Source organism: Alligator mississippiensis, chromosome 16, assembly GCF_030867095.1.
Source record: "Alligator mississippiensis isolate rAllMis1 chromosome 16, rAllMis1, whole genome shotgun sequence".
In the NCBI taxonomy this organism is placed as follows: domain Eukaryota; kingdom Metazoa; phylum Chordata; order Crocodylia; family Alligatoridae; genus Alligator; species Alligator mississippiensis.
This window is the reverse complement of record NC_081839.1, coordinates 20,121,750-20,138,142: the sequence shown is the minus strand read 5'-3', so window position 1 is coordinate 20,138,142 and position 16,393 is coordinate 20,121,750. Positions and strand designations below refer to the sequence as shown.

At 51.1% G+C, this 16,393-nt stretch overlaps 1 protein-coding gene across 1 annotated transcript in view; it reads right to left on the bottom strand.

Moving 5' to 3' along the window:
• Positions 1–250: 250 nt before the first annotated feature.
• The window catches only part of HEPACAM (hepatic and glial cell adhesion molecule), a 109,676-nt gene continuing 93,533 nt past the window's right edge, over positions 251–16,393 (bottom strand). The window contains exons 5-7 of the mRNA XM_019490201.2: positions 13,692–13,765; positions 9,685–9,755; positions 251–3,006 (exon numbers count right to left, since the gene is read on the bottom strand). Of these exons, the coding sequence (XP_019345746.1) occupies positions 2,704–3,006; positions 9,685–9,755; positions 13,692–13,765 (448 nt within the window). The 3' untranslated portion in view covers positions 251–2,703. The remainder of the gene's footprint in view (positions 3,007–9,684; positions 9,756–13,691; positions 13,766–16,393) is intronic.

Sequence of the window (16,393 nt, the reverse complement as noted above, 5' to 3'; positions counted from 1 at the left end):
TGAGAAGCTTGAGGTCTGAAAAACTCCCCTGAGACCCAGAATTCGGGACTGAGTGAACCAGTGGGTCTCCATTCAGCCTCTGCAGGCTCCCCCAGCACAAGTCAATGGGTTGGGGTAGCCTTCCCCTTCTCAGCAATAGGGGTGATGCCCCAGAGGTCTTGGTTGGGCCAAACCCATCTGTCTATAAGAAGCACAGCAGGGGGTTGTTTGGCAAGTCCCAGCAGATGTGTCCACTAAAATGATCAGGCCACAGGGTAGTAGGTTTAGTTTATTAGTTGGTAAAGTCTTCTCTTACAGGTCTGTGCAGCACAAGCTCCTGGGTGGGGGTACAGTGCCCTACACAGTCCCACTAGACTAAATAGCTTCTCTTCCATTGCAGCTGTGGGGCATATTTCTCCTACATTTGTTTCCCAATATAATCTAATAGAAAGGCAACATTTAAAATGTGAGCATGCATGCAAATCACAAGCAATTTTCACAGAAAATAAAGACATGACAGAGCTGGAGGAAGAAGAGGCTATGATGAGACAGGGCTCAGAGCCCAGCAGGTTCAGAGGAAGCGCTCAGCAGCTGATTAAACACAGAAGAAGCACAGCAGTCTCTACTGAGGGTGGAAACTCAGAGCAGATCTTCAGCTGAGTGCCATACCTCGAGTTACTCAATAGATGGTCCTGAACTTTAAGAGGGAACTTCTGGACAGGAAACCAGTGACACTGAATGGGACTGACCCTGTGGGCAGAAGAAATTTAAAATAGCAGCCTGCAGCATCCTTTCAGCAGGTGCAGCCATTAGCACAGAGACACCATGGTACTACTGGCTCGGGTTGCAGAACTGACCTGCTCTCCTGCCCAAGCATGGCAGGGACCCTGGTGGGGCCTGCTCCATAGTAGCTCCATTGGGACAAAACAAATCCATGCTGCTGAGGCACTGACTATGATTTGGGCCACTTCTTTGCTTTTTGGCTCCTCTTCTGGTTCAAAAAGCTGGCAAGCTACAGACTCCCCAGTTGAAGGGTCCTCAGGAATGGCTTGCTGTTGCCCATCTTCTCAGTTGGCATACTGGTCCCTCAGGGCTATGATCACTGTGTGGCCTTGAGACCAGATGCTGTTCTAAAGTATGCTTGAACAAGGGAACAGACTTGGGCCAGCCCAGAACCAGTCACATGACCAGGAGCTTCCAACTACCCTTCACCAAGGCTCTTGTCTTGGCTTCTATTCTATCTGCCCTTGGCCTGTTTGCACTTATTCCCGGAATGGCTCTCTACAGTGCCTCTATAGGTGCCTCCCAGCCTAGTACCTGCTGGAAGGAGATGCTCAGACAGCAGTGGGGGGTCAGTACTATGCCATGTGCCAACATTGCTAACTCAGAGCAGGCACACACCAGCTTGCCTGTAGCTCAAGTACAGGAAAGTGAGCCAGAGAGTTAGTAGGGGTGATGCTGATATCATTGAACACTGAAAGCATCACTCAGCCACTCCGGGGCTTGCTCCCTTCTGCCAAGCTAAGCTGTGAATATAGGCTTCATTAACCAGGTCTTGACTGTCATCCATCCTGCAATTTGCATCCCAGGATCTCCAGGGGCCTACATGCTTCTCATGGCCAGGACACACGGTGTAACCATACTGATCACAGCAATCCAGCCAAAAGCTGCCCCTCCCAGGGACTGACCCACATAGAGCTTTGCCTCTGCAGGGCTGTGCTGGCCCTGTACTGCTGATGACTCTCACTCCCCAAACTGAGCCTGAATTTTCCCAGGCTACAAAGGGCAGATCCTCCTCACCCTTTCCATAATTCCCCAGCTCTGAAACCAGCATCACAATTTTTTTCATAAAAGTCTGCAGCCACGCACAGTGATGCCTGCACACACATAGAAAGATGGGCTCTGTGCTGGGGCACACCTGTGCACAAATACCTGGGAACAGCCTCCCAGAGGTGTGTGCATAAAAAGATGCACTCCTGTCCCATGTGATCACTTGATGCAGCAAGACGTACATAGAGGGGGTGTGTGCGCGTGCGTGTGCATGTAAAAGATCTCATCTAATGTCTCCCCTTGTCCTTCCACACAGGCATACATGTGCAGTCATACTAGATGCACATACGTGCAGATTTCCACACCAGTGCTTCTAGGCAAGTGCTTACTGGCACATACAGTAATGTGGATGCTTCTGTTTGTGTACGTGCTGCATGCACACTTTTCCACACTTTCTTCAAGCATGAGACCTTGCATCTAGAGATGAATGTTCACGCAGACATATACACTCTCACACTGGAAACACGTGTGCTCGCTGATCTGCTCTCTGCCATGCATGCTTGAAGGCTGACTCAGGCACACACATGTATGAATGGAAAGCTACAGAAGGAAAACTCTTGAGCTGAAGTGCAGTTAGTTTGATACCCCAGGAGGCCAAAGCTTAGGCGAGCTCCATGTGATCACTAGGGTGTTAAATAGGAATTAGCAACTTTTAAATGTCTGAACATAGAAGCTACTGTAAGTTCTTAACTGGGTTCATTCAGCCAGCTGAGTAATGTCACTCACCTTGATCTATAGGCCATGCCTGGGGCCTGTTCACTGCACATGGGACTTTTACACGCGCGCGCGTGCACGCACACACACACACACACGCGTCTGAAGCACATACATTGCCACCAGTCAGAGACACCTCCCTCACCAGTGGTGTCTCCATGGCACACCTGCAGGATGCTCTCAGGCACTGATTTCAACAGCATTGGCCTCCTCCTGCTCCCGGATTATATGAACCCCAGCAGTCCGCACCATGCGCGTGGCACTCCGGGAATGCACAGGGGAGCCTGGAGACCGTGGTGGGGATTTGTGTGTTCTGGAGGAAGCTGGTGATCTGGCTGGGGAGCGGTGGTATCTACGAGCTGATCGTGCAGGAGGTCTGGGGGATCTGCCAGGAGGTGTTGGGGAGCTGGAGTAGCTGGGCGGCCCCAGCTCGGCTGTGCCTTGTGATTCTGGAGGGGAATCCTCATCCAGCTCAGGGGAATCCTGCAGAGACAAGAGCAAGGAGGTGATTGCAGGTGAGCCAGACTAGGACTGAAGCACCATTGCCTTTGGCACTGGCTTCAAACAACTGCTGGAAAGAGTTCTTGCCAGGTGCTCTGCCTCAGCCAGAGCATCAAGCACCACCCAGGGCTTCTCTCCAATGTGTCTAAATAAGCCAAGAGGTCAAGCTGTGGACATAGTCTGCATTCACAGTATTCATTGCTATTGATGACCTCAGCCATTGCTTGCAGACATCTCCCTTCCCCTGTCAGGAAGCAAAGGCTGAGTGTTACAGAAACCATACCTAAATACCAGCAATTGTGCTTACTGGAATACAGGACCCCCAAGAGCTCAGAGACACCTCCCAGCAGGTGTCAGCTCTAAATTCAGGTCAAGATGGTCTTTTTCAATCTCACGAACTGTAGTCTTCTCTCCCCGGCTCCCCACAAAGTGCCAGATTGCAGATTGGGGTTAGGTTACATGCTGCTCTCCTGTAATGTTGCTCTGCAATGCTCTACAATGCCCTACTCCCAGCACATCTACCAGCAGATGTCACTCATGAGTCACAGTGTGCATGGCACTTTGGGCTGGCAGTGTTGAACTCCTTCCCCCTGCAGTCTTTTTAGTAACTGCAAGTCATTCTCTGGGTTATGGGCATAAGCATGAGGGCCACATTATCAGGGCCTATATATGCAAGTTTTCTATCCCTCCCTTCTAACATCCTGTAAAAAGTCTATTCTGTTTGCAATGCCTCAGGCCAGGACAGAGGGGTGGAAGAGAGCCTGGGCTAAGCCATTTGAGCTGTTCTGAAGCTGAAGGAATTTGAAAACTTGGTGGATTTTCAGTTTTTAACCATCTTGCACTGTTCAATGATTCCCCAGTGTTTGTCTGGGCTGGAGGCTGGGAATGCCCTGGTTGTCTGACAGTTAGTTTTAGAACGTGCTTGGCTAGGTGTCTCTGAGCAGAGCAGGATAGCCTGTGACCATGGGCAGATCTGGAGGTGGATCCACCTGTAACTATGGGTAGATCTTTGGCAATGTACTTCATCTGCAGTGAACTCTCTCTCAGCTCACCAGCTTTTCAGCATGGCTGCCAGACCCTGTGTTGGTGTGGCTCTGAAATCCAGGAAGTTAGCACCACTACCGCTCACCCCCATGTTCCCTTGCCCACAGCCAAATTTGGCAGCGTGTGAAAAGGAGAGGGTGGGTGGTGGCAACATTCATTCCCTAGATTGCAGAGCCTCACCAGCAGGCTCTGGCAGCTGTGATGATGAGGCAGTGAGCTCAGAGAGCTTGCTGAGCATGCAGCATGCTACCAAAGATGGGGGGTGCCGCTGCATTCCTTGAGCCCCCCTGTGAATTTCTCATTTGCCTGTGCAATTGTGGTGCTCCTATGTTCACTGAGCACTGAAAGAGCTCACAGTCCCAGGAGTATGAAGTAAAAGAGCCTGGTGGCCAATGTCCAAGAAGCCCAATTTTTAACCCAAGGTGGAAGCACTAACGTTGTATGCATAATATGTTGTGCAACGATACCACAGAAACAGAGAGAGGGCTTCTGGAGCTGCATACAAGTGAAAGAAAGGCAGAAAAGTGTTTGCACTGTACTTCGCATCTCATGAGATTCAATAAGGTTCAATAAGGACAAGTGCGAAATCCTGCACTTAGGACAGAACAATCCCATGCATGGGTACAGGTTGGGACTGACTACAGATAGCAGCTCTGCAGAAAAGGAGCTGGAGGTTACAGTGAACAATAAGCTGAATATGAGCCAACAGTATGCCTTTGTTGCCAAGAAGGTTAACAGCATACTGGGCTGCATTGGTAGGAGTGCTACCAGCAGATCAAGGGAAGTGATTATTTCCCTCTATTTAGCACTGGTGCGGCCACATCTGCAATACTGCGTCCAGTTTTGGCCCCCTCACTACAGAAAGGATATGGAGAAATTGGAGGGAGTCCATTGGTAACAAAAATGGTTCAGGGGCTGGGGCACATGACTTCTGAGGAGAAGGTAAGGGAACCTGGGCTTATTTAGCCTAGAGAAGACTGAGAGGGGATTTAATAGCAGCCTTTAACTACCTGAAGGGGGGTTCCAGAGAAGATGGAGCTAGACTGTTGTCAGTGGCAGCAGATGACAGAACAAGGAGCAATGGTCTCAACTTGCAGCAAGGAAAGTTTAGGTTACATATTAGGAAAAACTTGCTTGCTAGGAGTGTAGTAAAGCATTGGAACAAGCTACTCAGAGAGGTGGTGGAATCCCCATCCATGGATGTTTTTAAGACCTGGCTAGACAAAGGGGATCATCTAATTGGGGACGGTCCTGCTTTGAGTAGGGGGTTGGACTAGATGACCTGAGGTCCATTCCAACCCTAATTTTCTATGATTCTATGGTGTGTGTCAGCATTTAAGTCCTGAACAGAGCGTTTAAATATTTGGAGTGAAATGTTCTTCTCTGACCAACTAAATAACACATATACACACAGAAGGGTTTCTTTCATCACAGTGATTTATAGAACAGCCTTCTAATAGGAGGAATAGATGCAAGATACCAAGCTAGTTTGAAGACAAAATTTATGAGCAGAGTGACATGACAGCGTTGCCTGTGATAGCAGGGGCTGGACTCAGTGACCCAGGAGGTTCCTTCTACTCTGAGGCTCCTATATAAGTCACAGGACCCATGAGTCTCATTAGTACATGGACCTGGAGCATACTGACAAAGCAGCTTCCCTGCCAGGGCCAAATGTAGCTCAGCAGCTTGCAGTGCAGAACAGCAAAGGACACTCCTTAGGGCTTGCCACCTGTTAAGCTGATAGGCTCCAGATTTTGCTCTAAGTTTCTAGTTCAAATACATTCAAAATCCCAGGATGAAGCTGTCCAATGTTTCAGCTTCCTCTGGCCTCATGGGAAACCTCAATCCTGGGCCTATGTGCCAAGCAAAAAGCTGACTGAAGCATGCATCACAAAGCCCATTTTTTCCAAACAGTTCAGAGGCATCCTCCAAGCAGGTCTGCAAATGAAGTCTGTTGGGGCCAGATCCTGTTCCAGCTAGTGGGCATCCAAATGGACTTATACACCTAAGTGATATGCTGTCCTATCTTGGTAAAGTCCCTGAAAGTCTATTAACACATTTACTTTAGTAATATGCTATCATGGGGTTTTTCTAGAAGTGCAATTAATGTGCATGATTGGAGGAATCTCTTTGGAGATTACTGCTCAGGAGTTTTTGGCTCTCAGGCACTGTGTCTTCATATGTACCTGGGACTGCAGCAAACTAAGCCAGGTCAGAGCAGCAGTGGCTGGCAAAGGACCCAGGGGTCAGCATACCAGGCCGGGTCTACTCCCCCCTGACTCAACATGATGTGGAGGGACTGGATGGGGCACAAGGGTGCTTCAGTGTGAGACTAGCTAGCTGGCAGCCCCACACTGAAGCACCCTCATGCCCCAACCAGCCAAGGCAGCATCTAGAACGTGTGCTGCTGCAGAGTAAAAAAAACTCTGCAGCATGATAGCACTTGTATTTACAAGTACTAGCCTACTGCAAAGTAAATTGGTTTACTCCAGACTAATAGGGGCACACATGTAGATGCATGCGAGTAGCTAATTAGTCTATTGCACAGTAAACATCTTGTGTAGCTGTGCCCATAGTCGCAGGCAGGGACACTCGAGAGGATTCTGTGGCTCCCCTGAAGGCAGGTGGCAGGGAGGCTGGGTAGGATGCTCTGGGGCTGCAGAGAGGGGGGTCCCACTGAGGAGAGGGAAAGTGGAAGTCCCCAGTGGAGGGAGACAGCTGTGACTGAGGAGAGGTTTACCCCAGAGAATTTTTATGGGGGCTCAATGGTAGTCTGAACATAGGGTAAGGATTTTGTCAGTTTTGTTTTACCACACTGTTGTCCAAGCATTTGATAATATTTTTTTCTTTTTCATACCATTTGTTCTTCCTTGTAATAAACCCTTTTGTTTTTCGGTTTCTTTACCAAAGTTACTGTGCTAAATCATGCAGGGGTGTAGGTTGTAGCCGTGTTGGTCTAAGGACATAGGCAGACAAGGTTCCTTGGGTGAATGTGATATCTTTTATTAGACTGTCACGGCGGGGTCCTCGCGGAGGGCCGTGATCTCCTCGAGGTCCCTCGCTCCGTGTCAGGGCCGGCCCAAGGCACCCTCTAATTCTCGCCCGCCACGTTTTGTTGGAAAATGTAATAGGGAGGCTGCCTATGGCTCCCTGGGCATGGCTACTCGGGACCTCTGTCCCCGTGTGTTCCGGGACCCCTGGGGTCTCCCGATACGGTGGGTATTTCTCGGACACCCTAGCCTTATGGGCTATGCGTGGCTCCTACCAGCCCCTAATACCACGCCCCAAGCCTCGCAGATGTAATAGACGTTGGTATGTCTGCACGCCCGCTTCCTGGGCCTCCTCTATAGTCTAGCCTACTCTGGGCTCTCTCTAGTACCCAGCCTCTCACTGGGACTCCTGACCAGCCCACTCTGGGCCTTCCCTGACGGTGTGGTCCCGCTCAAGAACTCTCTAGCAGGCCCCGGCCCTTCCCTGGCCAACCGCATGGATGCCCTCTCTGACCCCGGCTCACCGCGCTGCTACTCCCCGTCTTCTCGGGGGCAACCGCAGCGCCCTGCCTCGGTCTGAGGGGTGTTGCCACACTAGCTTGCAGCCGGGCTCGCTATGCCCCTCTCGGGCTCCTCGATATGGCCCCTCTCGGGCTCCTCGATATCGCCCCACTCTAGGGCATGCCCGCCTCGGGCTCCTCACTATCGCCCCTCTCTAGGGCTGCTCAGTAATTGCCCCTCTCTAGGGCTGCTCAGTATGGTGCTCCCCCTCTTTGGGGCTCGCCGTGCCCCCACGGGGCTGCTCAATAATATGATGTGGCACTCCCCCTCTTTGGGGCTTGCCACGCCCACCCTGGGCTTCTCAATGAAATCACCCCTCGCTCTGGGGCTGGGGTCTATGTACCCCGCATGCGATCCAGGGTCTATGTCCCCCATCTGCAACCTACTGGTTGCGCCCGTGACCCACTGGCCGCGCTCCTCGCCGCCAGTTGCTCCCGCACTGGCGTGCGAGCTGCGCCTTCACTGGTGCTGTGAAAATAATGCGCCCTCTTATGTGGGCAATGAGCCCTCCTGCGCTAGGGCTCCCCACACTCTCTGGGGTCCCTATATGAGGTTCAGCTGCTCTTCTCTGAGCTCAACTGAGCCCACAACTCTGCCCTGCAGTTCTCAGGGCCTAGTGCGCCCTCACTGGTGCCGGGGCCTCACACTCCCTTGTGAGCTCCCGATGCGGACACTGCGCCCTCCTGGCGCTAGAGCACCCCACCCCTATGGGGTCCCTATGATTGAGGCCTCCTCCAACCCCTACAGCCTCACCCAAGCCTCCGGGTGTAATAACACAAACACAACTTCAAGCCTCCCGGCTATAACTCCAAACACAACCCAAAGCCGCCCGGCTATAACTTAACATCATGGCTTAACCTTCGCTTGAGCAGTACTTGCTGTTAGCCTCGGAAGCTCCTGCCTCTCTGGCTGCTGGCAGAGAACTGCTAACCTGGCTTCGGCCCTGGGCTTTATAAGGGCCAGGCCCTGCCCCCTTCTGGCCAGCTGGCTCCCCCTTAGTTGCTCCGGCAACCCGCAGCTGCGCTCAATTGGCTCTGCCAGGGCTCTCTCCCTGGCAGTTTCTCCTCTCTAGGAGCAGGCACTGAGGTGCCCTGCGACATAGACCAACCCCAAAATAGTTGGAGAATAGTTATTAAGCAAGCTTTTGAGTTCAAAAACCTTTCGTCAGGCTAAGGAAGTTTCAGCAGTCGGTGTGTGCTCTTCCTGGATGGAATGAAAAGTAAAGAAGCCCGGGGCTGGGCTGGGCTGGGGAGTCATGTGCTAAATCATGACATCTGAGCAAATTAATAATCTGGGTATATCCATTCAGCAGAGTGGAGGACCAAGACAACCAAGACAAACCTGCTCTGGATGCATCTCAGGGAGCACCCCAACACCTCAGGGTTTTGTCATACCATTGTCCTACCCTTAGGATTGAGTCACTAAAACAGGGGTGGGCAAAATACAGCCTGCAGGCCAGATCTAGGCCACCAAGCAATTTCATTTGGCCTGCAGGCACCCACCAATTAATTGTACCCTGCCCAGGCTGCGCACCTCGTCAGGGGAGCTGCAGCTGGGTGCGAGCATGGAGCTGGCAGGAGCATGGAGCCTGGACCCAGGGGGGTGGTGGAAGCACGGAGCTTGGGTAGGCAGGGTGTAGGTATAAGGGAGGGCAGGGATGTGTGGGGGCCCCCACACACTCTCCTTCCCATGGTGCACAGCCCCCACCATAGTGACTAAAAGCAGTAAGTAGAAGGTGAACCCATGCCTTTTTGCATTAGCTGGTTTTCAGGGATTTGAGCAGGGTGCAGTAGAATGGACTTAGTTGCTTAAGTCCATTTACTTGCCTAATAGATGGGACAGAATATGGCCCTTGGGACTGCATATGGTTTTAAGGCCCCATGACAGTAGCCACATCTGCGAAGCCAAGGCAGGTGTTTTCTCTTTGACTTTGCTGTGAATGAAGAATGAAGCTATTCCAGCCCCTCATGTCACAAAAGATCCCCTTCTGCCTTGTTAGGGGAAAGTTGCTTCGTTACTGGCTCACAGGTCCTAGGTTTTTTGCAGTACAACACTGGACACTTACCTTGTCCTTTAGGATGTAGAGAGCAACTGGATTCTTGCGTTCATGTTCTCCAGTGCGGGAGATAATCTCAACTGCACAAAAACAGCAGAAAATATTTGTGACATGTTCCTACTGATGGGAAAAGTAATCTATACACACACCCAACATGTATGTGCATGTGTATGGATGTGGGTGAGGGCGTGTGCTGAAAACTGCTGGAATATTCCTGTACTCCTTGAGTTCCTGGAGCAATTTCCTACCCATCTTCCAGGTTCCTGCATCTCAGGCTTCCCAAGCTTAATTTTGGCAATTGTATAAATTGCCTGGAGGAGAGAGTGACATGTTAGGGGGTAGGCATGGGCAGCCTAGAACAAGATCATCTACAAAGAGAAGGCAAATATGTCCATATATATTGGACTCCACAAAAAAATAGCTTAGGAGAGGTTAGGGCTTGCAGCATCAGCTCCAGGGAGTAAATTTCAGTAAAGGTTGTGGGCAGTTGCCCAGTGTCAAACAAATGATGAGGGTGGGGGTTGAGGGCCATTAGGCCTCACAAGAGCAGAGGCATTATACCAGGAGCCTGAGATCATGCTAATTCATTGCCGAGGCTGGGGAAGAACAGCACTAGGAGAGCCCAAAGAAGTATAGAAACCTCTCCACTCCTGAGCCTCATAGAAGAAATGGGCCCAGTAAGGGAAATGGGGTGTTTTATACTAATGTATGGTCTGTAAAGCAATTTGGGAAGGTAAACATGATCCTAGGTTCTATGTGCTAGCAAACAGGTGTCCCCAGCTGGAGCAGGGACCCATCAAACATGTCTCATCACAACACTAGCTTTGGGTGGGCTCCTGTTCTTGAAAATGCAGCAAAGTAGATTTAGACTGGAGATCAGGAAAAACTTTTTCACTTTTAGAACAGTGAAGCAGTGGAATAGGCTACCTAGGGAAGTTGTGAAATCTCCATCATTGGAGGTATTCAAGAAGAGGTTGGATAAGCATTGGTCAGACACGATTTAGGAATAGAGATGCCTGGAATGGGGCTATGGAGAGGAACCACTGGAAGATTAGGACACCCCCACACACGCATTGCTCAGAGATTATGAGAAGAGCTCTGCAGCCCTGAACAGAAATTGGAGGAGTATGTTCAGCCACAGAAGAATGAAGCAGAGCTCCACAACTGACTTGGTTATGAAAAAAGATTAAAGAACAAGGACAAGTTTATGGGGGCAATAGGATGAAAAAAGGAGAGTTCTGGCTCTCCAGTTAAAGTGTTTGATGCATGGGGTTGTGTATCTGGTCCCCAGGTTCCAGTGCAGAGTAGAGGATGTTTGGTGATCCCATGATTCCAGCCTTTGTTGGTCACCTTATGGGGATGGGAAGATTGTTTTCCCCTCCTATGCTATAGGTGTCAAGGTTTTTTGCTTTTATCAGAAGCACTGTCTGTTGGCTGTAGCCAAGGCAGAAGATTTTGACTGGGATGTGCCAGTGGTACTTCTGGGACTTAAAAAACCCAGAGGTTCCTGGCTAGAGGGCCTTACTCCTCTGTTCAGGGTCAGACTGCTGTTTGGGATCAGGGAGGAATTGTACCCTGCAGTCAGATCAGCATGGATGGGAGTGGGGTTGGGGGGCTGGCAGGGTGGGGGATTGTCTTCCTCCATAATGAGGGGCATGGTCCTCTTCTTTGGATCTCTGAAGTGTATTTTATAAAACTCCTATTTTTCCTTGAAATACTGGTGCTCTCATTCTCCTGCCTTACCTTAGGATGTTTTGATGTTTTTGGTAGTTGTACAAGAGAGTTGTTTGTGCAGGTTTAAGACTAGATTAGACAAATATTGTCTAGAATAGCTTGGCTAGGGATGACTCTGTCTTGAGCGGGTGGGAAGGCTAGATTGGGGTGGCCTAAATGCAGTTCAAGTCCCACAAGTAGCATGGGCAGCCTTTCCATGTGGCACAAATCAGAGGGAGCAGGCAGCATAAAAGCAACAGGGCAGGAAGCAGAAAGCAGAGCAGCAGATCAGGTATGGGAGAAAGTTCAGAGTGGCACTCAAAGAAGGTAGGGTAAGAGCAAATTTGTGACATGCTTGTCAAAAAGCTTGCCCCCACAGGACTAGATGACCAGACCAGTCGAGCCCAGCTTTTCTATGATTCTATTCCTCATACAGGTTTTTGGAGTCACCTCTAACAGAACAGGGTCTCACAGAAGAGACTGGAAGGACGACGGTTCTTGCTTTGTGCACACAACGAGAAGCCTGGAATTGCTCACCTAGAATAATGCATAGGACATATGAGCTAGCTGCCAGGAAAGTTTGAGAAGAGTTTTTGCAAGAACTCGGTGCCACAGTGATTCATCCATAGCTTCAGCTATCAAATATCCCCACTGTGCCCAAAATGTAGAGCAGTGCTATGTTGCATGACAGCTCCAGACCAGGAGCTTACAATTAGCGGCAGAAAGAAAGCACAACTAAAAGAATGTGCATGGAAAACACAAAGTACACTGAGTATTCAAATGTGGCAGGAAACCCTGGCCTTGTTCTCCCCACCTGTCCATTTTATTTGATTGGTTTGGGTTGACTTCCTGAAAAAAGATATTGATTAAATCTGTTGCCCACTGACCTGTTTCTGTTACTTTGAACTGCATCCAGGGCCTCCTGGCAGGGAGGCTTTACAAACACATTGATGATTCTGGATTGTGATTTTATTTTATTATTATTCTTAAATTAATTTTCTTTTTCATACAAACCTTGAATGTCAACTAGTGTTCAGGGTGTGTTTGAGTCCCCCTTAGACATTCAGGGGCAAAATCTCTAATTTTACTACCCCAGAACCTGATCTTGCTGACACTAGGTGGTGGGTACTATGTATGTCCCTCATTTGTATAGGGGAGGGGTGGGCAAAATACATTCCGCAGGCTGGATATAGCCCACCATGTGATTCTATCCAGTCTGCGGCAGGTCCTTCAGCTGCCAAGTGCAGAGGGTGCTACCTGGCATGAAGCACAGTCTGCCCTGGTCTCACGTATGTTTCTTGGGCATGCCAGGACATGTATTTTGCTGGGCGAGTGGCACTGCAGTGGGGCAGAGGTGGCACAGCAGCCAGATTCAGCTTCCTGGCAGCCCCCATGGTGGTGGCTCCTTCTGGCTGCCATTGTCAATGTCTTTGCCACTGCCACTGAACCCAGCCCCGCTGCTCAGGCACCCTGGCACATCTGTCCTGCATTCACTGCTGGGGGTGCCAGATGGAGTGGGTGGGTGGGTGGGTGGGCAGGTGGGGTCTCCATGGTGTGGCTCAGGACCCCTGACATACTGCACTTGGTTGGGCATGTGGGATGGGGTCATAGGCAGGTGGGGTGCAGCCTCCAGGAGCTAGGCAGTGACAGCACAGGGCTGGGGCCTGGGGCAGAGCTGCAGTCTGCTCCCTGCACATCCCTGCAATGTGTGCCAGCCACTAACCATGGAACTGGCACTCATCGCGGGGAATGCAGCTCTGCCCTAATACCAGGGCCCCAGGCCCCAGGCCCCAGCCCTGTGTTGTCAGCACCCCGTGATCCCAGGCCTGGCCTTGCAAGTCCGTCCCGCTCCTGGATGCTGCTCCCTGCCTGCCCATGGCTCCATCCCATCTATCTAGCTGAGCACATCCTGTCCGCAGTGGTCCCAGGCTGGCCTCCATGAAGACCTTGCCCACCTGCCCACTCTGTCCAGCATACCCAGCAGTGGGTGCAGGGCAGATGGGCCCAGGGTAGTATAGGATCAACCGACATCTCTCCATCTTCCTCCTTCTCCACTCTCCGCACTGGGTGGTATAAACACCGATGATGGGGGGACCCAGGCTAAATCAGCACCTGCTCCCCCCACTCCCCTCCCCTGCCCCTCAACAACTCACCAAAGCTCTTTAAGTACTCCTTAAGGAGTCTTTAAAATAATCACCCACCCCTCATATAGGAGCAGTACTTAATGGCTGCAATTAGCAACAAAGACTACATAGGCCCCAGCCCTGCTCCACAGATACTTGATTCATGGAGCAATTATTTACCTTCATGCTTTAAGTGCTCTTCATTCTGATCCACATGTTCAGAAGAGCTCTGCTGATCCAGTTTCCGTTTGTCCCTGTAAAATGTAGAAGGTGCCTGGTGAAGAACAAAGCAGGAGGCTTGTGTGGAAAAGTTTTTTTCAGAACAGCTTTTTTCACATTCTCCTCATTGGGCCCCAGCATCTCTGGGAGAAGTTCTGCTCAGTGTGCCAGCTGTTTGTGCCAGGCCTGTAGCACATCTGTTCTGAGGAAGCAATGAGCACTGAGATGCTGCTGTCTGGAAGACTGCCCCAGCTGTACACAAAGCAAAAGCCTCTGCTGGGGAGTGAATTCACTGGATGAGTGGAACAGAAGTCAGAGACCTGCAAAATGGAAGGAGGGTGATTGCAGCCTAAAGTTAGTGTACTTGGTGCTCTGGGCCTATCTCCTCTGCTGCAGTAACATTCAGCAAATTCCTAAAACAAAGCAATGGTTTTAAACTCCTCAAGGTTAGACAGCAAGGGAGCAGGGAGAAACTAATGGGCTTAAGTATTAGATTACTGTACCAATGGCACAATATTTGTTTGGGATCAAAGAGAGCTCCTAGCTCCATATTGGGAGAAAGGAACGCTGGAAAGATTGGAGAATGGTTGTTACAGAGTATGTACTAGAAATGAGCTAGGCTAGGTCCATCTGAGGGTACACTGGCTGGGCTGCCAAGATCCTGTTTTGGAGCTTGGGTTCCCTAGTGGGCCAGTCCCACTAGGGAACAAAACAGGCTCAGAGTTGGGCTGTTTCATAAGGATGATCCTGTAGCATGCTTATGGATCCACCCCAGGTGCTGGCGTGGGTTGGGCTAGGGACAAAAATTACACATAAACTGGTTTAAGTGATCAGAAACTGCTTTAAATCTGTAACAGAACAGATGTTCAGTGCACATAAACCAGTTTCAAAATGGCTAAAACCAGTTTGTGAAAAAATGGGTTGAATGTAGTATCAGACGTAACCAATTGAGATCAAACCAGTTTATGCAATGTCTGCCCCAGATCCCTTGCTGGTTTAAGTTAAATCAGAGGCCCCCAGCATCCTGGCATGCTCTCTGGGCTGGGCTCTCTGCTCCAACCCAGCAGGGCTGGCCCCGCCCCTCTGCTCCCCAGCTGGAGCAGGGATGGGGCAGGGCGGGGGGGTGCGCACGCTGGTCAAACACTGGCCTTGGAAGGGAGCAGAGAAGAAGTTTATTCTTCCCCTCCCTCTCCTGTCCCACCAGCATGGACCTCCACTTCTCCATGCTGGCTGCTCCAGCAGTGGGGGCATGGCCAGTTCCAGCAGTAGGTTTGGCTGAACTGGCCACAGAGTAGTTTAATTCCCCCCTCCCTGTTCCACCAGCAGGGACCCAAGCTGGGTCTTCCAGGCACTCCCTGTCCCTGTCATGGCACTCCACTCCCAGCAGTCTGCCATGGTTTCCCGCAGCTGTGGAGAAGGGAAGGCTGCTGCAGATTGTGGTGGCGGCACTGGGAGGTGGGGGGCTGTGGCCTCCTCCAAACCCCAGTGCTGCCACGCAGTCTGCTGCAGCTCTCCCATCCCTGCAGCATCTGGCCGCAGCGTGGGGGAATGTCCGGCAGACCTGGCTTGGGTCCCTGCCAGTGGGACAGGGGAAATAAATCCCTCTCTGGCCAGTTCAGCCAAGGCTACTGCCTGGGCTGGCCACAATCTCTCTCCCCTCCCCTGCCCCAGCACAGCTTCCCTGCAGCCAAGGGTGCACTCTACCGCTGCCTGGCACCTGGTCTGAGCAACTGCAGGCATGTGCCTGCATTTCTTCAGTCCAAAGGGAATGTCTGTATAGTTATAAATCAGTTCAACCTAGGCAGGTTAGACTAACCTGCAAAGATTGAATTAATTCAGGCTCCACATTTTGAATGTCTGTCCCTAGCCATGGAGCTCTCTGGGGTCTGACTCACCTGCTACATTCCCCAGCCACCCCCTCCCCCCCCGCCCCCGGTCTCTCTCTTTCCTGGTCTTTGATGTTATTGTTGTTATACTGAGGAGGCAGTCCCTGGAAGCCAGGAATAGCTTATGTGGTGCTACTCCTTCCTGGCTTTGTCCTTGAGCTTCTCTCCCTCACATTCAGTCCTAGGGTTCTCTAGCCGGGGAACTAGGCTGGCTGCTCCTTCACAGAGCTATCGCCATGGGCGTGTGTCTGGCATGGCTCATGACAACCCCCAACACATGCCCATTCTATGAGCAGAGGGAGACCCTGGCACACATGTTCCTTGAGTGCACCAGGTTATAACCGCTGCACCTCCTCCCCCAGAACTTCTTGTTGAGGTTCTGGCTGCACTTTTCCCCACGCTTTTTCACACCCTATCCATGTGTGTGAATTTTTTCATACCCTATTTGTGGCCCTACCAAGCCCTGGGACCTCCTGGTCAACCTCCTCCTGGACCTGGCCAAGCTGGCCACCTATTTTTCTTGCTGGGATCCTATGATCCCTGCTCACTTTCTGCCCCTTGGGCAGGGGGCTGGACTCAATGATCTTCCGAGGTCCCTTCCAGCCTTAATGTCTATGAATCTATGAATCTTACCAGGAAGGACACTCTGGCTAGGAGGGTCTCCAGGAACTGTGGGGCCTTTTTCCTGGGCCTCCTACATTCCTGTCTCTGATCAGAGCGCCACTGGCTCTCTGGCTGCCTTTGAGAGTTGGTGAACACTGTCTGGGGTGCTCAGCT